At 37.9% G+C, this 12,672-nt stretch overlaps 1 protein-coding gene across 1 annotated transcript in view; it reads left to right on the forward strand.

Annotated features, from left to right (window-relative positions):
• Positions 1-12,672, forward strand: part of kl-2 (dynein heavy chain 2, axonemal kl-2) — a 39,354-nt gene that overhangs the window by 1,019 nt on the left and 25,663 nt on the right. Inside the window, exons 2-14 of the mRNA XM_069122671.1 lie at positions 601-868; positions 1,135-1,592; positions 5,761-5,897; positions 5,975-6,317; positions 6,435-6,954; positions 8,512-8,654; positions 9,290-9,435; positions 9,522-9,615; positions 10,898-11,068; positions 11,173-11,362; positions 11,463-11,559; positions 11,639-11,890; positions 12,459-12,586. Of these exons, the coding sequence (XP_068978772.1) occupies positions 619-868; positions 1,135-1,592; positions 5,761-5,897; positions 5,975-6,317; positions 6,435-6,954; positions 8,512-8,654; positions 9,290-9,435; positions 9,522-9,615; positions 10,898-11,068; positions 11,173-11,362; positions 11,463-11,559; positions 11,639-11,890; positions 12,459-12,586 (2,929 nt within the window). The 5' untranslated portion in view covers positions 601-618. The remainder of the gene's footprint in view (positions 1-600; positions 869-1,134; positions 1,593-5,760; positions 5,898-5,974; positions 6,318-6,434; positions 6,955-8,511; positions 8,655-9,289; positions 9,436-9,521; positions 9,616-10,897; positions 11,069-11,172; positions 11,363-11,462; positions 11,560-11,638; positions 11,891-12,458; positions 12,587-12,672) is intronic.

Below are 12,672 nucleotides of genomic sequence, written 5' to 3' on the forward strand. Positions count from 1 at the left end.
GTGAGAGAAGAGAAGAAGGACTAAAAGGAGAGGGTGAAACAGGAAGGGTGGAACGAAGTTATTATTACCATAATTTTCGACTAAATGCACTGCGCAACTCGCCGCTAGTAAATTCGGCGTCGATGTTTGCACATGTACGAAAGGCCATGAACGACGGATTATTAGGTCCACCTCGAGTCAGAAACGATTGCATTGTGTTTGGCTGGAAGTCGTCTCATTATTTCTAATGGATCCGCGATTCTAACTGAATCGAAGGAATCGTTCTCCTCTAATTGCGAGGACATGGTTTTAAACGAGGATCCTAGAGATGAACAGGACCTGACACTTTTACTGGTTTCCATCTCTATGAATTAATCTGTTCTGGATCTCTCATAGTTTCTCGAATCATAATTCTTAATCTCTGTTTTCGGAATCATAAAAATTAAATTTCAGTGGGAAATTGTTTGAACGAAATGGAATAGAATAGCTGAGTCCTTTTCTTTAAATTATATTGCGATAAGTTATAACGAAAGTATTGGAGGAGCAGGGAAAATAAAAATAAGGGAAAATATCGATGGAGAAGCTTATTCGTCTTCCTTAACCTGAGATACATGCGTGAAGGCGGACTTTTACACGAACATGGACACCTTCTTCTGCAACTTAACAGACCTTACGTACAAAATGCTGGGCTTAACGGTGATATATGTACCTCGTGAGGGTAGCAACCTAACCGAAGAGGACTGCACCGATAAGGAGTTGGTCAAGAGGATGGAGAGTGTGGTAGCCTACTGGACCACCCAAATAAGGATAGCCCTCTCAGACCAGGAGCAAGCGACACCCAACGAATTGTTGTGTCTAAAAGACGAGTACGACTTTTGGATTTATCGATGTTAGTAATTTCATTTCGTAAATATTTCAGGAGTATGTATTTGCTTGTAAAGCATATTAGATCTGGGATTTCTGAACAGCTCACTTTAATAAATCTCTGTACGCTAATTATAAAATATTAAATTAATATTTTATAATCTGCACGTTTGAATTTGAATATTTCAATGTAAATTCTAATAAAATGTGTATAACTCCAGCTCCCAGAATCTAAACTTCCATTCCTTCTTCTAAACATATTTGTACCAGAAAAAATTCTTTCTCTAACAGATGACAATCTCTGCGGTCTAAACCACCAGCTTCAGAACCCAACGGTGAAAATAATAGCAGAATTCCTATTAATAAGTCATTCGACTTATGCTCGCCAGTTCTTATCATTAATAGATGAGATCGAAGACGGCGTACAGGAAGCCAAATCTAACATCGAGTATCTTCGAATCTTGATAGATCCTTCTGCAGAATTAGAGAAATGCACTACACCATCAAGCATCGAGAAACATCTGATGTTAATCATACATCTGTTCAGAATAATCTGGTTGAATTCACCGTTCTATAGCAGTCATGAGAGAATAGAGAATCTCTTCAAGGCTCTTAGTAATCAAATTATTATCCTATGTCGAGATTACATCGACTTTAATGAAGTATTTTCTGAGAAGCCTAGAAGTTCCATGCAAAAGTTCAGAGAGTGTATAGACGCCTGTGAAAATTATAAAGCACTGTATGACAAGGTTAATATTCATTTTTCTCCGTATTGAGGCATTGAGAGCAAAAGTGAACTAACTCTGATATTCCATAAGTTGTATAATTCATTATAAGTAACACTTACTACATTTATATTTATAAAATATTCCCTATTATACTTTCATATTCCTTATTTCATTTCCGACATCTTATATTCTCAGCCCCATATCTCGTGAACTCATGATAATGTGTAAATTTCTATATCTCACGTTTCCTATTCCTTACTCCATTTCTCAAATTCTGTGCATCATATCAAATATGCACAATCTAATACATACATCTAATGTTCCCTATCCTACATCACTACTCCATTCTTTACATTCCCTACCGGTCATTGTATTTACTCCTTATTTCGTTTTCCCTATCCTAGTTCAATGATTTCACCCTTCTAATTTCGACGAAGAGTATGTTTCCTACAAAAGATAAAATGTATCGCACAAGCAGCGCGTAAGAAACCGTCACCTTCCCCAAAAGAAATTCGCTATCACATAAAATGAAGTTCATTTCTTATCAATTTCCCACAAAACCCACAAATGATGGACACTTTCCACAAAATGAAGTTCATTGTCCCACAAAATGAAATTCCTTTTCCACGAACGAAATTCACTAACCCACGAGATGAAATTCTTTTCCCGCAAAATGGATTTTTTCCCAACGAATTTCCCACAAACCGCGTCAAGGGCCGGCACTTCCCGTACTTGAAATTCGTGATCGCTAACATAGATTTAGGAAATTTGTTAGTTTGATTTGGAATATAGAGAAAAGTAGAGTGCAGGACTTGGAATACAGAGAAGAATACACCGGGTATGGGCATAGAAGGTGGAAAAAGGGCATGTGGAAAACGTATGATAGGATAAAGGATATGGAAATATAAAATATGAGACGTCGGATGGAGATATGTACTGTGGGAATAAGAATGGAAGATATGTTTCAGGGATACTGGATATGGGACACAGAAGAGGAAATAGGACATATGAAACGTTAAATGTAGGAAGAATAGATGTATATGCTACAAAAGCAAGGATAAAAGATATTTCCTAGTGATACGGGATGTGGGATATAGAGTGCCAGAAAAAAAATATGAAATGAAGTGTGAGAAGTAAGGTGAAAGATACGGATATATGTTAGGAATACTAATAGTTGTGGAATATAGGATATGAGATAAGCTATATGAAATATGGAATGTGGGATGGAAATGTGGATTGTGGAATAGCTTTGGGATTGTAGGTATTAGATGTTGAATGTAAAATACAGAGTATGTCAATAGTATGGAAAGTGAGGTAGAAATCGTGGAACCTAATATGTAACTTTAGAGATGTTAGGTATAGAAAATGGTTGCGTGATACATAACATAGGATGTGGGATATGAGATATAAGACATAGAAGATGGAATAGGATACAGGATTTGGGATATGTGATCTTGATAGAATCATGATCTAAATATAATTACAATTTGATTTTATCCCTAATATTATAATTAAAATATATTTTGTTAAAAATAACCAAGTGTCTGAAAAAATATCTTAACGATAATATACAAACTTATGTACTTCATAAAAATGTAGTAGAATCCATTTTTGCTCTAAATGCCTGATATTTCGTTAATCATTCGATATTTGCTTTTACTTTTTGAATACATATAATGCTTTCGAAAGACTGTTTGAATGTTCACCGTGTTATCGCGTACAAATTCAGTCGACGGTCGGTGCATTAAGGGACTATTAAACGACGTGTGCGGAGTTACTTTGGATACTTAGGAAAGAGCCGTTAGGCAAAGTGAGGAGTTCCTGCGTTAAGCGGAAGTCACGGTAATTGTACCCACCCTTTGGCCGGTTCACAATGATCCCCGTGAACGCGGGAACACGCTCCCATCCCATGTTAAAATAATATTCGCCGAGGCGAGCGGCTCGAGCCTGCAATTAATCTTATCTTCCTTTAATCGCGACGGATCGTGGTAAAACAACACGCGAGCACCCGTGCTACGTGCAAATGAACGCAAAAGTATTGCTAAGCCCACTGCGCGACTGATAATTTTAATATCGTCACAAATTAAACGAAAAACTCAGTTGAAAAAATACGATAAGTAGACTGTACATGTTTATACATTTGTATTTAAAAATTTACAAACTGGACACAATATTCAAAAACATAAAAATTATTCAAAGTACCGGGGCATTGGTTATAATGTTTCGAAATTTCTATTTGAATCCTGTTAGTTTATCTACATTCATAAAAATATGAATTAGCATAACATCGCAGTCTAATGATGAATATTTATCTAATCTATTTTCGTTGATATTTCGATTTTAATACTACTTGGTGTACTTGATGACTGAGACAAATTTATAAAATTAAGAAAGAAAGCAAATCACATCTTAAACTGTCATCAAACAACCTCGTAACAGAAAAGGCTGCAAAAAGGGAAACGTTTAAAGATAATTCGTCAATCTCAAAGTTAACATTTTGTCCTGCGCAACGAGGGTGGCGTGTTGTCGCCGAAGGGAGGGTTGCCTCTGGAACCGGGTCAAGTTTTCGCGTTAAACGGAAGTCACAGTAACCTCGACTTAGGCGTTTCCCGTGTGGCTAGATAAGCGTCGACAGGGATTAGAATTGCCATGGGCTACGTATCGCATCGTGGTTATTCTCGCGAACTGAGGGCGCAGAAATCGTAGTCAAAAAGTCTGAAATTCTCGATTTTTCCGTAAAAAATCTCAATGATCATACTATGAGTCATTGATAGAGAGTGAAACAACGTTCCTTAGGGGATCACAAAGAGTTCTGACGACGAATTAAGGCTGGCAAACGATACTTTTTATTCTTTGTAAATGTTAAAGCATCGTAATGTTAAAAGCTATGCAAATTAGAGAAGATTTTGTACATCTAATTAGCAGATTTCTGATGATAGCGCATTTATGAGAAATTTAAAAGAGTACAAATATACAGAATGCGCAATATAGTGCGAAAACAATCTCAACTCAAATTATTAAAAAACAGGCGCCACAGCGAAAAAAATAGTACGATAGCAATGGAGCAACGAAATAATATTGCAATTTCGATATTCCGATTGTTTATGAAGCTCTCGAAAAACGATCAAGTGCGTCCCTTTCGAAAATGAATCGCGATCCCACGATTGATCGTCCAAATATAAACGGGAAAAATATAAAAATGGAAGAAAGCCAGCCTGATTGTTGACAAGATACGAAATGACGTAACAACGTCATGCACTCGAACGCTTTGAAATTGAATCGTCTGGTATGTCAATGGCGTTCCTAGAATGATGTTTGACAAGAGAAAATTCTCGTGCACCCTGTAACAATGCGATACGATTTTATATAGAAAAGTCTATAGCCCGCATGGTATTTCGAGGAATCATAAAAGCTTCTTCAATACTTTATATCTAGAAGATATCTACTTTTAAAGTATCACTTTCACTAAAATGAACAAAATGAAATATATACCATGATATAGAGGTAATATACAGAATATATAGAATATTTATTTATATGTGATAGAAACGAATAAAAGAATAATATAAATAGACATAATAGAGATAATAGTATAGAGATAAGAACATACCATGAATGGAATATACTTATTGTTAGAATTCAAACGACTAACAGTTTGATAGTAAAATGACGAATTGACGAAGAATTATTTCTTTATACTCAAAATTTCTGATATAAATAATACAATCTTTCAACTTTTATCCACAGGGAGATAAAAACAGAAAGAAATATTTATGCGTATGTAATGTACGTAATATGTAGAATAAAAATAGTATTAATAATTCATACGATAAAGCATTAACGCGAGATAAACTAGTTGATGGCGCTAAAAGGGGATAGTAGGAGCAAATTATGACACATTCCCTGTTCATTCACCCCTGGTAGACTGAAAAGAATGTATACACCATCCCGTGGAGATGGTGGCGAACTGTTTTCACTGGCAGAACAGCCGATAATACAGAATAAAATGGGATAAGCGTATAGAGGGTGAAACAAAAGCTCATTTAACGGCTTAAAGTCACATTCTCCATCGCGGATCGATTTGAATGCGTCACTAGGCCGGATATTAAACGACTGACTCGATCGTGCGTAATATTTTCACGAGACAATTCTTTCGAATAACAGTCATCTCTGTGTGTTTGTCTTGCAGATAGCGCAAGCCCACAATAGCCTAACGGACATACCATGGGATTTAGACAGGGACAATATATTCCAGCATATTGATATTTTCATTAGCAGGTGCCACGACATGATTGAGATCTGTCAGGCGATGATCGATTTTGCCAGGTAATCAGTCTGCACCTCTTCACGCCCGTCGACCGACGATTTGATCAGGAATTAACCCATTGGCATACTAAGCACAGAATAGACGAAACAACGGAAATAATGAGACCGCTGTTCGGTGGAACAAAGGGAGAAGAGCGCGAAAGAGTGTGTCAAAAAGTCGAAAGATTATTTCACGAGGCACTGCAGAAGATCGAGCAGGAGTCCGACAGAATCCTCGATGTTCATTACGGCATGTGGCACGATGACATGTTTACCTTTCGCAACGAAATAAAAGATCTAGAAGTCATCATCGAAAACCTAGTCACGTCAATTTTCGCACGCTTGAACAGCGTACAGGAAGCAGTGGAGGATTTTCAGAGTTTCTACACTTACATGAATCGCGAGAAACTGAAAGCTCTGTTCGATGCTAAAACGATCGAGGTACGAAGCTAGTAAAATTTCAAATTTTCAAAATTAAATAAGATGTCTTATAAAAATTATATCGAAGCGAAAATTTAAGGTAAGTGAGATAAAAGAAAGATTTCGTTTCCTCCATAGATATGGAAACTCTTCAGCGAAGATATCCAACGAACGAAGCAGGAGATACTGGACGAAAAGGAGGAGTATCCTTCGATGACTCCATATTATGCAGGCAGGGCATTGAACCTACGACTGAAAGGTGCTCGTTTGCAATCAACAAGAGAGGCGCTCGAGGAGGCCATGTGGATGCCCTTTTGCGGTCTTAGCGAAGATATCTACTATCAGCACGATCTGCTAAAGAAATCGATCGAGGATTTCGTTACCGATATATACATGGAATGGATACACGAGGTTGGCGAGAATCCACGTGTCAAGCTTGATCGTTTCCTTATGCGACGCAGCGACTCGTCTGCTGGATTACTATGCTGCAATATCAACCCGGACATTTTGAATTTATGCCGCGAAACCGCCTATTGGATTACTCTCAAATTCACTATCCCTGTTCAGGTTCAAATCGTTTACGATAAATGGGAAACTCTGAACTTCGTTTACGAGAGCGTTCTTGCTGTAGTTATTGGCTACAATAAGGTGATTAAAGGTTAGTTGGTTGCAATATTAAACTATTAACAAGCTTTTAACAATACGCCAAAGATGCATTAATACCACACTGGGAATTTTACATGTAATTTCAGAATTTTCTACTAAATTTTTTCCAACCTCGATCGTCTACTATCTCCTCGATTATTCTAATATTTCGAACTCGACCAGAAATTACAGCGGTCATGGGAATTTCATATGTATATGAATTAATGCAGATTGTAGAATAAAACGAACCTCGAGGTCTTTAAGTGACATTAAACGATATTGTAAATGAAATATCGTTATGTTTCTATGTTCCGCAACTTCTTAATTTTCTTCTTCCTTTCATCGATGCCGAATACTTCGATTACCGAACTCGTAACACGTGATTAATTAAAACTCACTAAATTGCTTCTTCCAAACTCACTAACTAACGTTCTCCACGTCATGGCAAATTCTATTAAACGTATATACATTTTCTGATGCATCAAACCCTGTGAATACGTCGAGTTACGAAGCAATAATTAGTGGCGTGGCGCAAATTCCGGTTGGACCTTCATTTTCCAAAGACCGTGGTGTGTCCGCTATTTATCACGATGGGTTGACACTTCCATCGATTGATAAATATTTCTAAATCGATGAAAATACACTGACTGACGAAAGTATTTGAACATCTACTTTATTCTTATCTGGAATGTTATTCATCTACTTTTTTCTTTTTTAATGTTTCTTCTTTATCATTTGTATAAATCGGAACAATTCGTAGACACGTGTTGGAACAAATTCTAGCAGATGTTTCGAAGTTTCAAACGTTGTGGTGTGCACGAACTTTCCATTTGTATTTCGAGTTCTAGAGATTGCGAAATAGTTGGTCAAGTACATTTCCCTCAGAAATACCTGGCGCGTCTTTCAGCTCGCTGCTAACACGCCACTACGTGTTATTATCGACTAGAGAATCCCGGCCATGATTATAAAATATCAAGATGGTAGGTACAAAGTTTATGAACAAGAACACGCTAGATTATCCTAGTTAATTAAAACGATGCACCTCGCTCTCCTCGAAATTCCTCTGAAAATCTGTTTCCCGATAAATTAATTTCCTTCTGAAGAATCGTCGATAAATTTAACGAGTTCGGAACGCGATCTACGAATAAAAAGTTCAATAAAGAGTTTCATTGAAACTTCATTCATCTATACCGTATTATCTATATTACGAAGACTATATCATAAGAGCGGGGAATAACATAAAAGTGGAAATCGGTTTGTTCGTTGTCAGCCAAGTAGTTCGAACCAACAGCGTCGTAACCATATAATTTCATCGTACATCGTTACATCGTAACCTTGTATCTCTGAAAAGCCTGCGCGCTACTTTAAAAAAATCCTCGAATAGGAGTACGTTTCAACGAGAATTTTGAATTGATACATCAAATGGTAATCGAACGATCGAATGTACGCTAGAACGAACAGATTCGGATAATCGCGTTTCTGCTGCGGTGAACTGTGTCGAGTGGACACATGCGCGCATAAACGAGTACATATACGTATTAATGTACATATAGCATATTGTGTTTTTCAGCGTTGTCGATGACAGAACGCGATCTGTTCCGCGAACTAATTCGCCACGTAGACAGGAAGATCAATCCCGGCTTAAACAGGCTGACATGGAACACCGAATACGTGGACGCATACATCGAGGATTGCTTTAACCAAACGGCAAATGTACGCTTCGTTCTATCCCTCCTCCGTTTCTGGTTACCGTCGCTATCGTCCTCTTCGTCCAACCTAAATCGGTCGGAAAGGGCGACGCCTATATTATGCGCTGCAGAAATTTATGCAACGAGTCCGGCTCTGTCCTGGCGAAATTAAATTTTGACCCAGCCAAGTGGGATCTGTCCGCAGCCTTTGTTTGTTTAATTAAGCAAGAAGAGCGCGTGCTGGCGAAACGGAATAACAATACCGGATATCCGAGGCCGCGTTTGCGGTCATTCGTTACCCTGTTCAAATCGACGGAATTTGGTCGAAGGACAAAGCCGGACACTTCATTGCCTTTTGCTAAACGGTGCGAAATTCACCCGTTTTTGGTATGGTGTCTTGTTCGACCTTGTTCGCTTCCTTGCCTTGGTCTGGTGACTCGAACAGTTTTGTAAAAAGAATCTTACTCTCACGAATGAATGTTGATAAGTAAATGTATAGACACTTATATCTCGTTCGAACATTTCGCAAAATTTTTAAATATACCGACACACAGCAGGTGTCAAGTTTGTCAAAGATTCCTATCGTACATGTCGTCGTACAGCTTTCTCAATGTACGAGAAGTGGAAAAGTCGATTTCAATCGCACGTATTCTCTTGCAGCTTCAAGAGTTCATTGACGTTTACAAAGAATCGAATCAAGATATCATGAGACTATGTGAGAAGATTTGCGATACGCCGATGATCAAAATCAGGCAGAATTACACTTACGCTTTGGAGGATTTACAGCAAGAGTTACTGAAAACCAGGTACGATTTGAATAGATCTAAAATGAATATAGTAAATTTTGAAGGTAAAGGATGAATCATTGGATACGTATAATGAATTATTTAAGAGACGAAACTTTCGAAGTTCTACTGGGCTATCACAGAACCATCTTTCAGTATATATTGGTTATTTTGGATGGATTTAAGGATGTTCTTGAAGACGTAAGTGTTCAAAAGATTGTTAAATATCTCTTTTATTCGATTATTTTATATATTTATTCCTACAGTTTATAAGACTAAAGCTTATAATACTCAATTTGAATCACTCGTTGTCGGAAGCCAAACTGACCGTCCTCGTAAAAAGCAATCTTGATAACATAAATCGCCATAGAGGGAGAATGTTCGCGTAGATGCGAACTTTTATGGCGACATAAAATCTCTCCAGGCATTCAGTGTCCAAGTATTCGGAATATTTAGCATCTTTTCGGGTGTCTACACGGCCAAGTGTCTGTCCACTAGGAAAAAATATATATCATACGAAATATTTTATTAAAATGTCTCTTTATGCTTCAAACGGTGAACGTAGAAGAGAAACGTTGCTGAACACGATGAAATAACAGCGAGACACGGCGTCGTTCTGTCTCGACATTTTCATTCTCACCCAGAACTGCTCGTTTCTTCCTTGCATCGACAACAAATGCGGCCATTCACAGAGTAAGATCCGCACGAAACATTCTCGCGTTATCCCTGTAGGCTATACAGTGCAATTCTTACGGCACTCCGACGCGAAAACCCTGACCAGACCGATTCGCGTAACGATATATCGCTGCGTGAAGCGATTGCCGTGAGGAACACACGTACTCGTTAATCCGGAAGTACTGTTACACGCGTTATTTCCATTGTGATATGAAGATACACCAGGAAACATGGGTAAGTCAGTTTTTCTCGATGGACAATTATATAATATCGCGGAAAAACCATTTGAAAAAAACCCAATGAACTACAGTACAGCAAAAAGCAAAAATGCTGACGCGCCGGGAAGAATGGGAAATCCCAATGGGCCATGTGGCCCAGCAATATACTCGTGGCCTTTTTCAATTACCTATTGTTGTAAAGGTGTACGTGACCATCTTGGGTCATTAACAGCTATGATACGTGTGTGTGTGGTAGGAGTACTAAAACTGGTATAAAAGGACGTTTTGGTAGAGAGAGTTAGTTAATGGTGAGTCGATTGTTAAGAGTTGGTCATAAGTTGTGAGTTGTGAGTTGTCACTCAGAAGTTAATTAGTTGTACCAATTTAGTTATTTTAGTTGTGTTACGTTACTACATTAAGAAATAGCTCTAATCAAATAACCATCGTCTTCCTGCTTCAATCGCTTTAAATAAATCTGTCAAATAAATAAAGTCATTATAATTAATTCTGAATTTTATAACAGTTGACAGTTATTAATTTTATTGTTAGTTTATGACAATTATTAGTATTCCATAAAAATCTGTTAACAGTCTTTGCAAGAGTGGAAGGTTTACTTAAGCAGGATGGACCTGCTCATAGGCGAGGCTTTCAAAATGTGCTTGGTCGCGTCTCTCGAGGTCATGTACGTTGCTCTTCATGGTGATGGTACTACGCCACCATCGCCGCTCATTTTGATACACGTAGAGCTAATCGACAACAAGGTAGTTGTACGATATTCTTTTACTATTATTATCCTATTTGAAATAGAAATTAAAACGGGAAGAGTCAGGATTGGAGGAAGAGATTGTGATTCTTCTATGTCTAGATAAAATTCCTGCCGGACCTGGCAAACATCGCCATGGAAGTTGCAGTGATCTTTGACAATCTTTTAGAGCCCTTGAAAAGAATAACTCGACTGATAGACAAATTCAAGTTTGATTTTCAAATTCCACCATTCTGGAAAATATATGAGAAAGATCCAGAATTGCTCGATCTTCAACAAAAACTCAACGACGGTTGTATTCTTCCCTCCGTTCATACTTGTTCTTTTCCTTCGGAATGACTTTTATTGCAGTTACTATATTAAGTATAATAATTATTAATACAAATTTTCAGAGGTGAATGCCTGCTTCGTTCAGATGCAAAACTACATGAAAAATTGGGAACCGTTCCATGAAATTTGGGAAATAAATAGAGACATGTATCTTCAGAGGTATTTACAAAATTTCACAAATATTCACCTGTCGTTGATCACTGTGAAAGCTATATGGATTTATAAAACCCATGGTTAGATACGAAAAATTGAAGCCTACCGCGGAGACGTTCGACTCGGATATCAGTAGATACACGATCATCGCCAATAACGTTCAGATGCAAGAAACAGTGATGACTGTGCACTTCCTTGACGTGAATGCCGATCGACTAAAAGGTGCCATCATCGAAGAATGCTCGATTTGGCAACAGAAGTTAATTGAACTTCTATTACGGCAAACCCAAAATATGGTGCATTACGTGTATCACTATATCGCGGACAATTCTAAGAAGTTAGTACCACATAAATTCACCACATAATAATAACAAAAATCTTTGCGAGGCTGAAAATCTCCATGGAGTTTCCTAAATTTCATCCGGTACTATTAATCGCCTTTATATTAATCAAAATGTGAACGCATAGCCAAAATAGACATTCTGAGACCATTAATGATCCATAACATAATCAAGCCGATATAATTGAATACAATGAAATTTATGGCGATTCTGTGTAGCTCGTGTCCATGGGTTCGCTATGCCCAAAGGACTTACGCAAGCGGGATTCAGCCGCGAAACCGCGGTCTGTGTCCCGGCGGTCCTCCCTGCGGGAAGATATAACCAAATCCGAATCAAATTTAGAACGAGTCTAAATCAAACTTATCCCAGACCCAATTCGAAGTTATCCCAATTGCGCGACCTATGCTGTATGCAGTCGATTTACAAAAATTTCTCCATAAATCATGCAACTTGATATCCTCCAAATCTCTAATATCTCTTATGTCCTTTAAATAACTACAATAAATTCCTGCGCAGATTTTTACTACATTTAGCAACTAGTCGGAACTGTAAATTTGTTCGCAGAATAACGAAAGAGCCGACGGATCTTATCAGCATGCAATACACGATGCAGTTGTTTGAGAAGCTGAACGCCGATATTCCTCGAGAAGAAAGCGAATTCCCAAAGATCCATTATCAATACGAGACTTTGGGTAAACCTCCAAACGATTCTTAATTTTCTTGTGCAAAAGGGCAGTGGCGAAACCGATAGCCCGTGAGATCAACAGTGTTCTTCTTA

Source organism: Bombus flavifrons, chromosome 10, assembly GCF_040668555.2.
Source record: "Bombus flavifrons isolate JBK064 chromosome 10, iyBomFlav1_principal, whole genome shotgun sequence".
Lineage (NCBI taxonomy): Eukaryota > Metazoa > Arthropoda > Insecta > Hymenoptera > Apidae > Bombus > Bombus flavifrons.